We start from the raw sequence: 18,856 nt of genomic DNA, 5'->3' as shown, positions 1-18,856 counted from the left end.
ATAATAACTTTTATGTTTGTTTTATATACTTGGACTCTAGGACTCCAAAAATTTTTTTGGCATTAATTAAGGGAGAGTGCAAAGAAGTTTAAGACATTATTTTTTTTATTTTGTTAGAGCATTGTTTTTCAAAAAAGAGGAAGTTCAATTTTTTACTATTTTTGAAAAGAAAAATAAATTATTTTTAAACTAAGTGTTTTTCAAAATATTTTTAAAAGCTAAGTATTTATCAAAATCTAAGTACTAAGTGTTTTTCAAAATATTTTTAAAAGCTAATTGTTTATCAAAATCTAAGTATTTAACTAAGCTTTTATCATTTTTATTTAGCTAAGTACTTAACTAAATTTTGATCAATTTTTTTTTTTGAAACTAAGTTTTTATCATTTTTAGCTAAGTACTTAACTTAGTTTTTATCAAATTTTTTAAACAAAGTTTTAATCAAAATCCTTTTTAAGATAAGTACTTTTAACTAAGCCTCTTTCAAAACCTTTATAAAACTACATTTAGCTAAATTTGTTTTAAAGCTAAGTTATTTTCAAAGCTTAAATCTAGCTAAGTTTTTTGTAAACCCTAAGTCACTTTCAAAAGCTTAAAAATTTGCCAAATTTTTTCTTCTTCTTAATTAAAGTCTAGTTTCAAAACTATGAACTTAGTTAATAATTTTTAAGTAAGAGCTACCTTTCAAGGGAAGCTAAAAATTAAAAAAAAAAAAAAAAAAAAAAAAAAAAGATAAATTTCTTATCTTTCCATCTTTCTTCTGATTTTTAAGTAATATTTTTTTGATATATGATAAAGGCCGAAAGGAAAGTAAAAGTTAAGTAATTAAATAAGTGAGGTACAACAAGTTGCAACTAAATAATTTTTTTTATGCACATACATATTTTTTTTTCACTTGATTGCACTTAAAACTTGATTTTATGCTTTTATGCATTTATACTACTTTCATGTTTCACTTAACTTTGAATTTTGTTGTCATAATAAAAAAGGAGGAGATTGTTAGTGCGGAAAGTATCTGATGATCGAACCTGAGTTTTGATAATGACAAATGGTTCAAAGTTAAGGTTATTTGTAGTCTAACATGTTTGAATGAGTTTGCAGGAAAGTCATAAATGTACTTAGGCAAAAGTCCTAGCTGCAGTTAGGTAGGTGGAAAACCCTAGGGGGTGATAGCCCTAGGTCCTAGGGGGTGATAACTCTAGGCGGAAAGTCTTGGCGGACCCGAAGGCTTCGGGCAAAAACCCTAGGGTCAGGAACTCTAAATGGAAAGTCCTGGTGGTCGCGGACCAGGTAAAAAGACTGGACGGGTCATGGAGCGAACGTCCAGCAGAAAGTCTTGGAGCCTCGGGCGTTGAGCAAAAGTCCAGTTGGCCTCGGTTCGACCTCGAGTTTCAACGAAACTCAAAGTCAGAACCGGACAGCCAGAGGTTGTCATAATTTCATATTATATGTATATTATTTTTGTCTGAACTAACTTTGTTTTGCAGAAAACAAGGGCTGGAGAAAGTTGGTCCAAGCGCCCGGAACTGGTCCGGGCGCCCGGAACTGGTCCGGGCGCCCGGAATTGGTTTGAACGCCCAGAACTGGTTTGGCCGCCCCGAGCTGGTCCGGGCGCCCGGAGTCAGTCCAAGTGCCTGGAACTCAAAGATTATCGCCAAGCTGATATGGCGCGCGCGGAGTGGTCGAGCCACATGGTCCAAGCTCCCGGAAGAGTTCCGGGCGCCCAAAACTGCCTATAAAAGGAGCCTTGACCAGAAGCTTTAGAACAACACAACGAACAACTTCTTCTTCTTCGAGCTGCTAAAAAAACGCTTCCACGACGTCTGAAAGTTCCGACGACTGTTCCATCGAAGATTTTTTGTTGTTTGTATTCTTTAATTGCAAATCACTTGTAAACTCTATTTTGTAATATTTTCGATTGATTAGTGATTGTCCATCGAAAACACTCTTATGTGCAGGCCTCGAAGTAGGAGTCATCACGGGCTCCGAACCAAGTAAATCTTGGTATTTGCATTGCTTCTTTTATTCCGCTGCGTAACGTTTACTCTGATCGATTGTTTTAAAATGACATGAAAGCCACGAGCGATATTCACCCCCCCCTCTAGCGCTTTCGATCCTATAAAGATTTCACAAGTACAAACCTTCGTTGTGCCGATCGGATTGAGGGAGTATACCTACGGCTGAACGACAAGCTTCAACTGACCGATTGGCTAGGAGTGGTCGCATCCCGATCAGAAACCAAATAGTGTTGAAGGCCGATCGGGTGGAAATCTGCTCAAACAACTGTCCAGTCAGTCGGACTTACAGCCTCCTTCGACAAGATTTGAGAGGGAGGCATGTGATGCGGTGATGATGAGGGGCCCCACCTCGCAGCTACGGTGGAGGTCAAAGTCAAGGCGATCAACGCACAGATAGCATCGGTTGGTTAAGCGAAGCATGCCTCGACCGAGGGAGAAGGCCCCGATCTACCGCCTCTTTCGACACGGGAGGAGTCAAACGACCGACGCTGGATTGTTGGACACTGAACGGAGGAGGAGACGAGGGGCAGAAGCCGATCCGAGCGGCTACCTCACTCGGTCAGACAGCAGAGCTTGACTGGCAGAGTTCAACTTCGGCCGAGAGGCTACTCCGCTCAGCTCGGCAGCAAGGCTCGATAGTGACAAAGTGGAACCTCGGTCGAGCAGACACAGGCGCAGAAGTAGCGAGGTTCTAGCCGACCGGTGGGGGTACCAGAGCGGCGAGATCCCGACTGAGCGGTCAACCTGCTCGACCTTTCAATACACTCCCTCTGATATCCAGCGACATCCTTTTGGGAGTTGGTGTCGTCGACACTGGGCATGGACAGCCAAAAGACCGTACGGCGGAAGCTTCCACTGTCACTTCAGAGATATGCTCGGCCCGTTAAGGTACTGTGTTAAGGACACTTTACTGACGAGTCTTTTCAAGGAAACTTTGAGAAGCATGCTCACCTTGGGAAGCATGCACGTGCGCTACATGAGCACTATATAAAGGGGGTCCAAGCATCGATAGAGATATGCGATATTCACATTTTGTACTACAGTTTTCTTGTTGCTCCACCTTATACTTCACCGTCGGTGACTGACTTGAGCGTCGGAGGGTCAACGCCGGGGACCCCTTCCCTGGCTCGACACTGATATAGTTTGTGTTACAGTTCCGGGTGAAATCTATAGGCAATCAATGGAAGTATCACATCTCTGATATTCCATCTCATCAACTTTCAAACGCAATCAAATATCTAAAAGAAATACTTAGATTAAGAGGAATAATTTAAAAGTGAAGAAATAACGTTTTTAATTGACCAACATATCCAATTTCGAAGAAAGAAATTTGTGCATTCATTTGTTAATTCTTTGGAAAAAAAACACTTAAAGCAAAGGTTTATATAACATATGTAATCAGATGAAACGTTAAGTGCAGTCTATTGCCAATATAGTTTTTTGAAAATAAAATAGGAATCATCGCGTTACAAACTAAAATATATATATATATATATATATATATATATATATATATATATATATATATATATATATATATATTAAAATGGTATTAAATGGGAGTGGAAAGTGAACTGAAAGCTCATGTTTTCAAAGAGGTGCGTTTAATTTTAAAGTGACTATCGTCTTCGATCTGTCGCTCACATTCCCTCAAAATGTTTTTCTTATTGGACCGGACTTATAATTCAACCGGAGATGTGAACCCGCTTTTTTCAAAGTCAAATGAATTTGTACAGCTAGTCGTATGTTAGTTATACGTTTGTATCATAGCTTTTCGGTCAGTCTACGGTTCAATTGCTTGAACCGTCAAACCGGTAACGGTTTGATGGCCGGTCTGGTTGTGAGAACCATCAACCATGGCGTTTCGGGCATCTACGTACGCAAAATAAAACCACCACCCCACTCCGCCTCTCTCTTTCCTCTCCGGCTTCCCCTGTTGTACTTTTCCTTCACTCCAACACTTGCATCTCCTACCTTGTAAGTCTCCTCCTCCTCTTCTTCTACTTCATAGCTTGCTTCCCACCGCGCCTTTCGGTCTTGTTGAGGTTCTTCATCTCCCCTGACAAGGAAAGAAGAGATCTTCCAGGACCCCATAAGAAAGCTGGCACCTTTTCACCAAATATTACTCTTTTTCTTCTCCGTCTCAGGATTCCTCTGTTCTTTGGTAGGCTTGTTGCCTCGTTTCATCTTTGTTTCTTTTTCCTGTCGAGTTGGTTGGCGTTTTGGTTTCCCTAAAGGACCTTCCCTTTTGCAATTTCCGATGCAATGCTTTCGGTTCTTGTGTGTGTGTGTTTTTGTTGGTTGGTTTCACTTGTACCTGTAGTTGAAAATTGGTTTCAAGTGGTTAATTTGATAGATGAGACATTTTTACTGTACTTCTCTGTTGCATATGCGGTTTTGCTTAATCTCATTTGTCGAAGACTTAACTTCCTTTTTTTCCCCCTTTCTAAATGAAGGTTGGATTGGGATTTTAATTCCGACAATTTTGTGACGCGCTTTGCATTGTTGAGGTAACCTCTTCGGTCGTCGGTCGATGTTGAAGTGATTCCATTTGATTTCTAGTATTTATATGCTCTTTTTATTTGACTTCGAAAATTTAGTTAATGCTGGTTTCTTAGTTCCAGAAGGATGGGAGACCATCTTACTTTGCTTGTGGACCACCTGCTTACTGAATCAACTCTGCAAGCAGCCATTGGGAATAGAAAAGGATGCCAGAATTCTTCGACTTCGACATCCTTGGACGAAGGAGGCAAAGGGTTTGCGCAGAAGAGGAGCTTCAGGGATGAGGATTCTGTGGGGAAGTTGGTTGAGTGCCGAATTTGTCAAGAAGATGATGTAGATTGCAACATGGAGATACCTTGCTCTTGCTGTGGCAGCATGAAGGTAAAGGCTTGTAATTTGTCTACACTTGGTTTATAGTTACATTAGGGTTCTATTCTTTTTTATTGTTGTGTATGTTGTTCTTGGAAAATTTATGTTCATTTTTTTTGGTAGCGTGAAATCTTATACACCGAAGGGAAATTTTTGTTAGAAAGGAGACAGAGAGATGATTTTTCTCTGAAAAGAAGGGTTTCAAAAGTATGGTAGGGAGAAAAACACACTTAAAAAAATGTAGTCTAGCAGGAGGCAGGAGCTTGTAATACATCAATGGTTTCTTTTGTCTTTGGAAAACCAATTTGTTTCACTGCGAAGAAAAATTTAGCTTAATTTCCTTCTGATCTCATTCAGCCCTTTCCTTTTTCACTTTGCCCCCTGGACTTTATTGATTTTTTCATTTGATCCCCGCAAGTTATAAAAAGTTTACCCCTCAGAGTTTTAGAAGCCATACCACTTGCATAATAACACCTTGTATAAGAAGTTGCATTGCAAAGGTATTTTTAGTTCATTTTGGATTTATTCTGATATTCTGGTTATGAACTATGATTCATCGTTCCTTTCTACTGATATGCCTTAATGAATTTATCCATATTATTGACTAAATGAAAACTTGTTGATGCTCAGTTAAGACAGTATGTTTGAACTTTGTGCGTAGATGTATAATGGTTGAATCCTACATATTTACTGCCCATTGTTGGAGAAAGCATGAATACCTTAGCTTACAGACAGTGATTTATATCACTAAAACACAGTTTGAGATTGTTTATAGGAATAAAGTAAAGAATTATGCCTGTGTGTCTCCAAATTGTGATCGAGACCATTCATTTATTTTAGTTCTTACTGACCGGAGCTCTTTTTTGGGAACCTTCCTAGGCTAAGCTATTATTACAGTAGGAATGAAGCAGTAAGCAGAAGTTGATTAGATGTCTTGTATCGGAAGCATTTGTAAATTCTGCATCAAATAGTTCATCAGAGACTCAGAGCATTTGCTTTTGAAACTAAAACCAATCATGGAGGAGCTTTTTTCCTGTTGAAGGATTAAATATTCAGCTTTCTTCAGAAAAGAAAACCAGTCAGGATAAGTTGATCGACAAATATATTTCCTTATCCATAATTGTGGAGAGGCTGAAAATAATCTCCGTTAATTTGAGCAGTGATAATGACAAGCATCTAACTGTTATTCCATCTGCATTGTTTTTCTTCATTCTGCTACCTGTTTGGAAGTTCTTCTGCACCACCCCTTTCTTTGCTAAGTTGTTTTGTATCCTCTCCTTTGAGCCAACATAGCATTGGTTTTAGGCTATACATTTGTAGAAATATGTATATATACTAACTTGTTTTATGAAAACATGTTGGCAGAAGAGCTCCCCACCATAGTTAATCACAATCAAATATTAATAGTAGTCATTTTCCTATCTAGTACTCAAAAAGGGTGTGAAATACAATGACTACAAAGTGAAAGGTCTAGTGTTCACCTAAGTTTAAGATTGTTATTGAGCCATTCTTATACTGAGGCAGCAGAATGGGAAATTCAGTTTTTTCTCATAAATAGGGCCTTGGTTTGTTTGGTTCTTGGTTTTTGAGCCAGAGCTAACAGCTTTAAACATCTAGGGACGAAATGACAATAAGCTGATGAACATGTTTTGTTTTTTCTTAGCTTTATCGGAAAAGATTCCCTTTAGCATATTCAACCACATACTTCCTTCTTTAGCTAACACCTGTTTTCCACTTTGCATCGAGTCTCCTGCAGCTTTGCTGGTAACTTTCTGCACTTTATATGCTAACGTGTTTATTGAAGTTTGTTTTCTTGTCATTCATATTCATATAAACAAGCAGTTCTTTTATGACCTCCATACTTATTAAAGTCATAATTCTTGTCTTTACATTTGCAGTTTGCCCATCGTGAATGTGTTCAAAGATGGTGTAATGAGAAGGGTGATACTATCTGTGAGATTTGCCTGCAGGTGAAGTCTTCTTGCTGGTTTATCTGTAGTTTTTGATCTAAAATTCTGATATCCGGAATCTTACTATGACACTCAATGTCTAGGATTTTGTCTAGATATTCATTTTGATGTAGATTTGGCTTCACAATAATTCGTTATCTGGTTGATTGTTATTTTGTTGTTCACTAAATTTTAGTTATACTCAGCAATTTAAGCCAGGTTACACAGCTCCGCAAAAGTTGCTTCAGTACGGGAGTTCTCCAATGAACTTTAGGTATCCATTATACATAAGCAACAATTTTTCAAATTGATGTCTCAGCAAGATTTTCTTTTTCTTTTTAAAGAAACAACTCCTATCGTTGCTTGCAGAGGAAATTGGGACATTATGCGACGAAGTTTCCGTGATTCTCAAATCTTAGCACTAGTTCCCTCTGAACGCAACAACATTAATTCAGGCTATGATGATATTTTAGTTGGAGGCACTAGAAGTACATCCTATTGCCAGTCAGTTGCTGTGATAGTGAGTTCCGTTCTGTTAGATAAGTATCAAATTGAAGTTAACTCCCGAGTTATATTTTTTATCTTGTTCTTTGATAAGTATTTCCTTTTATCCAGTTTATGTTTCTGTTGTTCCTCCGCCATACTCTTCCTCTCATGATCACGGGAGCTGAGCAATACTCGTTCACTCTGTTCTTGGTAAAATCATTAAATCTTAGAAATGCATTCTTAGCAAAATCGTTGAGCCTGTTATCTCCTGGAGCTGGTTGTGATGCAGTTCTTGTTTACTTGTACATAACAAAATCAAAGATAATGGTGTTGAGGGTTGCTGGATTGCTTTTGCTATTCTTTGTAATGGTTAAAGCAGTAAGGACATTTCGACATCATGGCCGCCGCCAACTGGTAAGTTGTGCTGGTCACAAACTATCTGTCAGTTATTTGTTGGAGACCTATTGCCTCACATTTGTATTGTACTGCAGGGAGTTTGGGAAATGTTCGATCAATCTTATGTAGAAGACAGTGATTGAAGCAGTCCATGCAGCTAGTGCAGTCTCAGCCTCATTAGAGTGGCAGATCGAAGGGCCAGAGCCAGAGAATGATGCCAATGGAGCATTTGGGAAAGAACAAGAGAAAGTGGAGAATAGAAAAATGTGCCTTTAGTTGGGTCTATAATGACTCGGCTATGTACATAGAATGGTGAAGGAACGCGTGTTTTCAATTGCTTGAAAAATGAAGAAAAAAATTTACCCTTTGGCCTCTCGTTAAAATGCTTCATTATGCCACTTATTTTTTTACTTGGTGGGTTCAATAGATTCAGAAGAAAAAACTCAATAAAATTAAAAAATATCATAAATTTTATATCACATCAAATACTAATTTAAAAAATATTTTAAGAAAAAAAAAGGTAAAAGGACCTTGATCAGTTCGCGTGATGTCAGCCTTGATATTCAGGCATTAAGCCATTAATTGCAGTGGTTGCGGACACAATTCCATTTCCTTCTCAGAGTTAGAAAACAATGCAAGGAACAAGCAGAGCCTCAACGAAGCAATGACAGAACACAAAGCCAGTGATTGAACAAAGAGTGAAGCAAGATTTCAAATTATTTATTTATAGTAGTCAAGCGAAGTGGTGAAGATGTTAGCACAGCTACATGCAGGAAACAAGGCATGCATTTACAAAGAAAAAATAAAAGAAGAAGAAGAAAAACAAGTTCTTGGCTTAATTTGTTCGCGGAACCTCTTCAATGGTGTCCAACGCCGGTTTCCACGAACCCTGCCGCGACGGTCTCTTGGTCCTCTCGGGGTTTTCATTCCTAACCTGCTTTGCTTCGGCCGGTATCAAGCAGAATTCACTCAATACCGGAGAGATCCTCCGCCCAATGTAGCTCTTCGCCACCGCCCCTGTTCCCCTCTTCGTCACCGCCGCCGCCGCCAGGCTCGCGAGCGCCTCCATCTCCTCCTCGGTGAGCACGGAGAAAAGCATGTCCATCGGCAGAAGGAAGTAAAGGCGCCGCCTTTCCAGCTCCTCGTCCGCCGCCAGCCCTGGAACCCGGTACCCCACCCCGAGGCGCCCGAAGTCGCACACGAACTGCCCCGGGTGCTCCACCATGACTTCTCCTGCCCGCACCGGGTGGCGGCCGACGTACTCCTCGACGTCGCCGGCGTCGTTGATGACCTTGGCGGAGGCGGAGTGAGGCGCGCACGCGGCGTTCCCCATGGTCGCTGATGTAGTGGAGGACGATGGGGAGGGACTTTAAAAGGGCAAATTTGTAGGAAATTGTTAAGAGGTCGCTGTTGATGGCGGAATAAGATTAACAGGGGCAGCACATGGGATTAGGTCATGCATGGGAAGCAGACAAGCCCAGGATGCAAACAAAGAGATGGACAAACAGCCTCAAGCGGACTTCGAGGGCGGAAAATGATACATTTTTGGCTGCAAGGGATGTGACCGCTTCACCTAACACTCGCATTCCTGGGCGAAGTCTTTCTGCTCGACGGGCAATTTCTTGTGTAAATTTCTCACTGACCATGTGAAAAAAAGAAAGCAAAAGCGCATAGATTTTCAAGTGGACCTCTCCCAATTTGCAGTTCAAAAGCATCACTGATCGTCTTTTGCTGGTAAGCTGTCATCAAATATGAATTTTTAACTAATTTCATGTGAATTCGATCACGTCAACGCAAGTAAAATCACTCAGTTCTTTTTTTTCTCCGTCAAAAATGGTTCTTTTTTTATTTAAGAGGATGAGTCCAAACATAGGAGGACATGCAGGCACACTGGAGCCTACTCATTCGTGATCGTGGGTGTGCCGATAGACAGTTTTCCTGAAGGCACTGAACAGCAACGAATGGAGTATGGGCAGTGATTGATGTTAAGTGGCAAACTGGCGACTCCAGCTTTGCTTTCAGCCATAGAGCCCCTTGTTTTTTAGGATTTGGCCCCAGTGTGTCTTCATTAACCGTGAGTTCTTCAGGACTTTCAAGCTGTCTCTCTGCTTGTCCTCACCACCAAACGATGCCCGTGCCATCCATCCACCTCACTCAAAGTATGCTGGACTGATCTTAGTAACTACGTTAAATTAAAATATTAATCAATATAGGAGGACAGCCTCTTCGATGTTGAATGCAAGCTCTATTTAAATTTTAATGTTTTTTCCCAGTGGTGGTTGGGTTGGGGAGAAAGTAGTCTCTTAGTTCAATGATTAGGGGAATCCTGGAGGCAATTGATTGGAATGGGTACGTGATTTATGTAATCCAAAGATTTCTTGTAGGTAGTCTCTGCAAGTTGGCACGGAATTAATGATTAGAGAGCGTAATCATGATCAATGAAATTCGGGGTCAAGCAACTTTTTTTAAGTAGACAGACTGCGGGGAGGAAAGGAACGGAAAGGAAAGGCTTTTGGTTCATATACTAGTTTATATAAAAGCTTCGCTATCCATCAAGCCAAACACAGCTGTTTCAAACAAAGAAACTGATGATGATGGTCTATCCTTACCTTAGTTGTTTTTTTAGTGTTTGATTACTTCTTTGGATGAGGAATCAAGATCAACAGTAGCTTAAGGTCACTCAGATTAAGCACTTGCACAATAATCATCAGCCCAATTTTTCATCAAAATTATAAAGCACAAAAATATTTTTAAAAAAACCTTAAATTACCGCTCTAATTTTTATATGACATATATTGTTCATTTCATTTAGGGGTATATTGAATCAAGAGATTAAATGATTTTCATTGATTTTTTTTTAATGATAAATTTTTGTGGACTTGATTGATCTTTATTGACTTGTATAGAATCTTGCGTAGTTGTGAAAAAAATTCTATGAAATTTTATAGATTTTTTTGCAAGACTTTTACATATGTTTATAAATTTTTTCATGTAAACTTATGGATTTATGAGAAAGAAAAATTTATTTCGTTATTGCCAATATGATAAACATCGCTCAACATTCGATTCACTATTGTATCTTTTCATATTGACATTTGCTCGTTGTTATTCTTGAGTATCAGATAATTGATCAAAGCAATAGGCACCATGAACTTGTTCTGGTAAGGATGATGAAATTTTATTATCTAGTTCAACTAGAAATTCATTAGAACAACATTCCTTGCGAAGGAAATTATACAATCCGACACAAGTCAAATTTTTTATAATAAAAAATTTATTTTAAAAAAGATCGTAAATTTTAAAAAAACTTAAAGAAACATTAAAAAACGGTAAACTAAAAAAAATGATAAATTAAAAAATCGTAAGCTTAAAAAATGTAAAGAAAAAACATAAACTTAAAAAAAAAAAACTTAAATTACAAAAAAAACGTAAAGTAAAAAACGTAAAAATTTAAAAAAAAACATAAATTAAAAAAAACGTAAAGTAAAAAACTTTAAAGAAAACGTAAATTTCAAAAACAAAACGTAAACTTTAAAAACAAAAAAAAAAAAAAAAAAAAAAAGAGTAAAGCATAAAATTCAAAAAAAATAATAAGAATAAAGTTAAAAAAAATGTATAATTAATTTTGTAACAAAAGATAACACACCCAAAAGTAATCTCTATGGTAGATCATCGACGTAATCAAGGTGGTGAAGGAATAACATCGACAACAGTGTTAAATTTGATCAAGGTGGTGAAGATTCTTTATTGAATATGCGTCAAGTTGGACCATGTACTATTGTATTGATAGGTTCTGGAAAGAGAAATGACTTATTCGTAAAATGATTTGAAGTCTATAGAAATCTAAGGATGAAGAGAAGACTTTTCATTTTATATTTAAACTTGTACCAAGTATTTTAGAAAGCTCTCATTGGTTAAAGAATTCTAAAAAAATCTATAAAAATTTATTAAAATTTTGAATACCAAAAAATTTTTATAGAGTTTTAAAAAGTCAAATTTAAATATCACATGATTTTTTAAAACTCTATAAAAATTTAATTTGGATACCATTAAATTTTTATAGAGCTTATAAAAGTCTAGATTGAATACACCTAAACTTTTAAAAACCACAAAAATCATTCAGAATAATTAAAAATTTAACATTAAATACACCCCCTACATTATAATTTATTTTTTAATGTCACAAGGAAAAATACAGATAAGAAGAAAGTGAGAAAAGAAAAATAATACTTGACTAAAGGGAAGGTTTATTCAGAGATCTATTTGATATGGGTGGTGATTTAAAAAGTTATTTCTATTCTTTTCCCACGAATTTCTCTTCGAAGCGTGCCTATGATCATGCGTAATCGTATTCTTTTTTCCCTTTTTTCTTTTAATAGTAATTTGTTTATATAATTTTTGTAATCGATATAGAATTGAATTGATATCGTAAATTGAAGAAGAAAAACAAACAAAGGGGGCAAAAAGCCGGTGGAAAAATATCATTTGAATACGAACAGGTTGGACCATTGAGAAGACGGTCACGCGCGTCCGAAGCGACGGGATTATGGCGGCGGAAGCACTACCGGCGACGAAATTGGCCTATTTCGACGACATGTGGGCTGTTGAAGCTACCGCCGTCCTCCTCGCCCAGCTCCAAGTAAGCGTTTGCGACTCTGCAATCGTCCCCTGTTGCGAAAGTAGAACCCTAAATTTTGTTTCATTTTTTGTGTGGAAAAGACCGACGACGGCCGCATCGCGCTGATACTGGATTCTACCATCTTCTACCCCCAGGGTGGGGGGCAGCCAGCCGACACCGGGTTCATCTCAGGGCCTGCCTCTGGCTTCAAGTTCGTCGTGGAGGACGTGAGGTTGAAGGACGGGCTGGTGAGTAAACTATTCTTTTCCTGATCCTTTAAATTCGTTAACGGCACAACACAAGGCTGTTCTAAGGATAAATTGATAGAATGACAGAAAATGAATCTTTGGAGGCTATCATTTCGTGACAAACTGTTTATGAACGCTGGCTGAGATATTTTGTTCCCCCGTCACTATGGTGATATGTCTGAGACAAATACGTGTTTTAGAGCTTAAAAAATCTGGCTTCGGGTTGTACCATGCCAGAAACTTACTATGTTAGATTATTAGGATATGGTATGCTAAATAGGTAGATGAATGGTATGCTTGATATGGTATAGCTTGTTAATTCAATTATTTAACTATGTTTTTTATTTAGTGGACCAATGGCCGTAGACCTTTGCCACCTTTCAAAAGTTTGATGGCTTTGATATCAACATACCCATGCCTGACTTAGATCTTAGTCATTGCAATGTTCTTTCTCTGTTTTTATTTTTCCTTTCTTCTATCCTTTGTCAGGTTTACCATTATGGTTTTTTAGAGGGTCCTCAGAGTGATTGTGCTGTCGTGCCAAAACTTGGAGACGAACTTAACTTGCATGTCGACCCCCAAAGACGGGACCTTAACTCAAGGTATTAAATTTTATATATAGCAGGAGTTTGTCGGACTTGACATATTAATTCTGACCGCATATGATGTCTATATTGTTTCTTTTCTTGTTGTGACACTTTGTTTGCTCTAACTTGATGTAATTTTCCATTGATGAACGGATTAGTTGTTATCTATTTTCAAGTTTTAAAACATTCCAATACTAGAGTGGAATGGTTCTAGTTGTTGTTGGACAATCACTGACTATTTAAAGAGGTTTTGGATTGGATCAAGATGTCTCATGCAAGGTAGCATTGAAATTTAAAACCCTGTCATTTGCATACATTGCAACTACTTTAGAATCTAGTTGCAACAATAACAATGCACTACATTTCACTTACCACTAAGGGCAGAAACAAGGATTTCATGTTTAATATTGAATATCTTGATCAACATGTGTGGCAAGTAAGATATCACCAAGTCCATATGCTAGCTATCATGTTAACTCAGTTTGTTCTGAGATTTTGAATTCCAAAGTATGCCAACTTTGTATTGGTTTGTAGGAATGTCCAAGTTAAACCCTAGCATAGCTGATATGGTTAAGCTGGCTATACAACAGCTCTTGTAGCCTGATTGCTTCGAAACAATAACTTGCATAGTAGATATATTGATCCACATTTTTATTTCATCCTTATTTTGCTTGTTTTCTAATCAACAACAAGTGTAATGGTTGATGCCAACAGTACTCTGTTCCATGGATTAAGTATCTAATTTAGCATTAGTTTAGTTATATTCTTGTTTATCAATAGTTGATTAAGCTTATGCAAAATTCTCCATCGATTTTTTGGATTAAGCCAGCTATTGGTGGGATATTTCCCCTTTCTCCAAAAGTATAATATTCTCACTTTTCTTGGTCATGCTTCACATGATTAACATCCCTCATGCTTCACATGATTAACATCCCAACCATCTTATACTGCAGTATAAGACTTAAATTCTGCTGATGGGTATTCTCACTTTGTTTTTCTTCATTTTCACAGACTTCACTCGGCAGGGCATTTGCTTGATGTTTGCATGCACAAAATGGGTTTGTCTCATTTAGAACCAGGAAAAGGTTATCATTTCCCTGATAGGTATCTGCTGCATTTTTTGGACATGCTTTTTATAGTGGTTATTACTTTATTCTTGTACTAAATATGGCCTAAGTTCACCTTCAATAATCGTATTAGCTTGCCTTTCTAAGCGATTTTCGTACTTTTGTGTCCTTTCTTTTGATGCTGCTTGTGCAGTAGATTTGTATTTCTACAACTCATTTCACTTCCCATCATATCTATGCACTAAGGTTGGATTCTGGAAAAATTTAGATTTTCTGTATGCCAGATTTTATTTTGCGGTGATTATCCATATGGGTATTGCTAGAAATGTAATCTTGAATAATGGTCCGTAGCATTATAAATTAAGATCCATGTAGCTGGGTACTAACTCTTTGTTGTTATTTTTGTAGAACCTGTGTCCTATGCTCTTTATTTATTTATTTATTTTTTTCTATAGTATGAGCAGCAATCTGTGGAGTGATTCTGGTGTTCACATTAGGTTTCATATTGCACATAATGTAACATCCTAAAAACTAGTAGCCAAATACCATTTATTCCATTATATTGTCCTTGCTTCTACCTTGTAACTAGTTTCATATTGCATATAATGCAACATCCTGAACATTAGAAGCCAAATACCATTTATTCCATTATATTGTTCCAGACCAACATTATTTATAATGCCTTTTTCCTTTTTATTTCATGTTCATTAGTATTCTTGTAGACTATCAATGCCCGGTGTTCTAAATGGCAGTTGAGGCGGCCGCCTAGGCGAGAGGCAGACCTCAACCACACCGTCTTGAACCGCATTGCCTTGTGTTTAGGCGGCTGTAAAGTGTTTCCGATCCGGACTCGGGACTCATTGTCGGGCCAGGCAACGGGTTCGAACTCGTCGTCGGGCTCAAGCGATGCGTCCGACGCCAAAGTGCCTAAGCTGATCGCCGAATAGAATAGGTTTTTTTTAACTTAGGATTTAATTGAAACTTTAATTAATAATTTTAATCATGATTGGGATAATTTAAATAACCTTAATTAAAACCCAATAAAATTAACCTATTATATATATATATATATATATTAAAAATTATTATTATTTATTTTTTTAAAAAAATAGATTTAACTTTTTATTTTTTGTTAATATATTTTATAGTATTTTTTAAAATTTTTTATCCTTTAGTTAATATATTATTTAATTATGTATAAAAATAGAAAAAAAAAAATCAACCGCCTAGGCACTGCTTAGGCACCGCCTAGGTAGCCAAGGCGGTAGGCGGTCACTAACCACACCGCCACCGCCTACTGCCATTTACAACACTCTGTCAATATCATAACAAGAGTTTATCTAACAATGTACTCTTGGTATATTAATTTATGGTGCTTAAAATGGCTCAGAAAACATGGTCCTCAAAATATGTATATACTTTCCTTTTAATGGGACTCAAACTCTTTGCTGGGAAATCGTAGTTTTTGCTGGTATGATTTTTGTTCTACCAATTTTTCCAAGTAATCACATTTTTCTTCAGGCGTATATTATAGGTAGACTACCCCATGTATCTCTTCCAATTTTTAAATCTTCATTTGAACCCCTCTATTAATTGATTTTGCAAATTTAGATGTGTAATTTAAGAAAATAAAACTTTAGAAGCTCATGTTTCCTACATGAGAATTTTTTAAAAAAAAAGTTATCATGTGTACTTTTTTTTGTTTTTTAAAAGGATATTTATCAGATTCGATTAACTTAACTATAGTGTCCAATTAAGACCTATAGTGGATTATGGAACTAACAGTGGGTACGTGAAAGACACCAACGCTTCGAAGGGTCTCTTGAATCCCATATTTTGACACAATTTTTTTGTTTGTAGTCTTGATGCTAATTACTTGTTGTCTGCAGTCCATTCGTCGAGTACAAAGGCCTAATCCCACAGGATCTGTTCCAAGTCAAACAAAAGGAATTGGAGAAAGAAGCAAATGCTTTGATTTTAACTGGAGGAAAAGTTTGTACAATGCTATGAATCTAATCCATTTATAGGCTCCTTGAATTTGTTTTAGGATTTTTCTGATACTATATGATATTGTGTGATTATTGTGTTAGATTTCAGCTTCCATCTTATCATATGATGAAGCTTCTAAGTGCTGTGGTGGTGTTCTTCCTAGTTACATTGCAAAGGTACTTATGATTATAACCAAAATTGCTATGGAATAATCTGTAATTTTGTTACCCCTATAAACCTTTTTTTTTAATGGCTCTGCTAATGTCTATTCTCAAATAACTTGTTGCCCATTTGCTATAATCAACTTCATTTTGAATATCATACTATCATAGTACTCGTTAGAAGATTTTTTTTTATTTAATAATATGAGATAATCATTCACGGTATTGTGTCATTTCATCCTGAAGGAAGATTTACTTTATTCATCACACATGATCTTCGTATACATATGTAATTGTCCCAGAATGTGTTTAACTGGAGATTGTTGTACCTCTATTTGTTAATGATCTTTTGGTGTTTCATAAAACTATCCAGGATAGCAGTCCACGAATAGTGAAGTTAGGTGACCATCCTGGTTGTCCTTGTGGAGGGACTCATGTTGAAGACATTGCTAATATAAGGAGCATGAAAGTAAGTTTGACTTGGGATTTCAGTTAGTCTCCATCTTACAATTCCAAATCATATTTACAGTCGCTTATAATATCTTGTACACCGCCCAAAAAATTAAGTTTCTGATAAACTCAAAGCCTATGCATATATGTTTGGTTTCCTATTGGAATGGGGAATGGAACTGGAAATGTTGTTATGAAAAATAGAAAAGTTCGGAGCTCAGAACTTTAGGATCCTATATAGTCTAAATAGCAGATCCGAAGTCATAATGTGGAAACCTACTGTGATTCTGTGAAGAACATATATGAGGAACAAATGACAATTAATGAGATAGGATTCTGATGCAACTTTGGTTTGTTTTGCAAGGTCATTTTATTGCTCTCGGAGTTACTTTTTGGATATCTTTATGATGCCCACATGTTGCTCCATGCCTTTGTATTTCTGAATACAATTTGTCATGTTAATTTTCTGTCATTTGAACCTGCCAACATCTGTTAGTTTCCAATGGTTCCAGATCACCCAGATCCGAACAAAGAAAGGAAGCACTAGAGTTTCTTATAGCATTGGCGCTTGATCATCAGCAAGCCTAGTTCATCTACAGATTCGGTACGAATGAAATTTGATACTCAAATAAACTATGTAACAACACTAGCATTTATCCAAACTCTTCGTATCTGTCATTTCCACCAGTGTATCTCTGGTCTGGTTGGTTATTTGTATTTTATGAATCTGAAATAACAGGTGAAGAAAAACAAGACGATATTTCTGTCATTATAGGCCTACGGGAAACTATGTGAATGACGCTGAATAGTGATTTTTTTTTCTTATGCCAGAACTTTGGGTCCCCTCTATCAAATCACTGAATTTTTGTAAGGTTTAAAAGTTACGTTGTCTGTTTTCGGTTTTAACCCTTTTAGGCGAGTTTCTGGTTTTCGATTCCTTTTGGTGGTTTCATATAGTGATATAAAAGGGGAAAAGAAAAGTTATTTGTGATGAAACAATGAGACTTATTTGAAGCCTTGTGAAGTTTTTCCATGGAAATTTGTATTGGTTTTGGAGGTTTAATGCAGAGGTTTTAAAACAAGGGTAAAGAATTCAAGCCTGTGAAGTCGAAGGTGTTTTTCCAAGGTTATTACAATGTCTCAAAGAGTTCTCCATTGGAGGCTTTAACTTGTGCTCTTATTAAGATAAATGAAAAGTCTGTTGCAATAATTTAGGATCTACGATCAGTAGTTTCAGATGATGCAACTAAGGGAGGGTGCTAAAGGTGAAGCTTAGGACCATGGACTTTGGTGACGCTAAGAATTTGGTGCTGTACTGTTGAATCACTAACAATGGAGATGTCTATGCTGGATAAATACAGTGTGGACGAATAAGGTGGAGAGCAGCATATATCACATGGGCTGTATAAGGGAAGTGTTAGTGATTGAAAAATGATGATGATGTTCCGGGACGAAGATCTGTAGAGTGCAGGTGGTTGGTGAATTAATAATCTAGCAGCCAATGCAAATCGATGAATGATGGCGATAGGCAGAGATTCTTCAACAAATGATGAGATGTTGCAATGAAGACGGGTTTCTAGTTCTGTCAAAGTGAGGCAAGGTGCGAACAAACTTGCAACGACAATTGTGGCATAAAATGTTCAACAATTAATAACGTAATATTATTTTATGCAGAACTGATTTTATGAATTTCGCTTGTTTTTCTTCTTCTACTTCTTCTTTTGTTGTGATGGGGAGTGTTGCCGTGTTGGACGTTTATTTCTCAATTAATTCAATTTTCCCACCCACTACAAAACCAATCATGACTAGGTCACTGGGCAAAAGTCTAATATTGGAAAGGAGCTCGTCAGTGCAAGACAACTTTGAATCCACCCCCTCGATCTAAGTTGACTGTTTCTTATTTATTTATTTATTTATTTATACAATGCGTTAAAAACAATAAATTTGACCCAGTCAAGTTGACTCGATTGTTTTATTAAATCAAACTGTATTAATTTTATTTCACACCAGTTATTTTCT

The 18,856-nt window shown here is 37.0% G+C and overlaps 3 protein-coding genes across 15 annotated transcripts; 2 read left to right on the top strand and 1 right to left on the bottom strand.

Annotated features, from left to right (window-relative positions):
* Positions 1-3,865: 3,865 nt before the first annotated feature.
* LOC121996954 lies at positions 3,866-8,089 on the top strand. Of its 13 annotated transcripts, none has more exons than XM_042551132.1 (10): positions 3,866-3,992; positions 4,088-4,179; positions 4,472-4,525; positions 4,634-4,898; positions 6,785-6,856; positions 7,042-7,109; positions 7,205-7,355; positions 7,451-7,531; positions 7,643-7,735; positions 7,813-8,089. In XM_042551132.1, exons 4-10 carry the CDS (start codon positions 4,644-4,646, stop codon positions 7,858-7,860), a joined length of 768 nt encoding a protein of 255 aa, XP_042407066.1. In that variant the 5' UTR covers positions 3,866-3,992; positions 4,088-4,179; positions 4,472-4,525; positions 4,634-4,643; the 3' UTR covers positions 7,861-8,089. The 13 variants fall into 13 exon arrangements, with proteins under 13 accessions (XP_042407066.1, XP_042407064.1, XP_042407071.1 ...); XM_042551130.1 differs by having other exon boundaries at positions 3,881-3,992; positions 4,083-4,179; XM_042551137.1 differs by lacking the exon at positions 4,088-4,179 and having other exon boundaries at positions 3,885-3,992; positions 4,616-4,898.
* A 463-nt stretch (positions 8,090-8,552) lies between these two features.
* LOC121995053 lies at positions 8,553-9,050 on the bottom strand. Its single transcript, XM_042548898.1, has one exon. It carries the CDS (start codon positions 9,048-9,050, stop codon positions 8,553-8,555), a length of 498 nt encoding a protein of 165 aa, XP_042404832.1.
* Positions 9,051-12,007: 2,957 nt separating this feature from the next.
* LOC121996953 (alanine--tRNA ligase-like) lies at positions 12,008-17,606 on the top strand. Its single transcript, XM_042551125.1, has 8 exons — positions 12,008-12,356; positions 12,437-12,583; positions 13,073-13,185; positions 14,182-14,274; positions 16,127-16,229; positions 16,328-16,402; positions 16,761-16,856; positions 17,350-17,606. The coding sequence occupies exons 1-8, from the start codon at positions 12,264-12,266 to the stop codon at positions 17,407-17,409; spliced, it is 780 nt and encodes a 259-aa protein (XP_042407059.1). The 5' UTR covers positions 12,008-12,263; the 3' UTR covers positions 17,410-17,606.
* The last annotated feature ends 1,250 nt before the right edge of the window (positions 17,607-18,856 follow it).

Source organism: Zingiber officinale, chromosome 6A (assembly GCF_018446385.1).
Source record: "Zingiber officinale cultivar Zhangliang chromosome 6A, Zo_v1.1, whole genome shotgun sequence".
Taxonomy (NCBI): Eukaryota; Viridiplantae; Streptophyta; class Magnoliopsida; order Zingiberales; family Zingiberaceae; genus Zingiber; species Zingiber officinale.
Note: the sequence above shows the minus strand (reverse complement) of the source record. Positions and strands in the feature narration are given on the sequence as shown.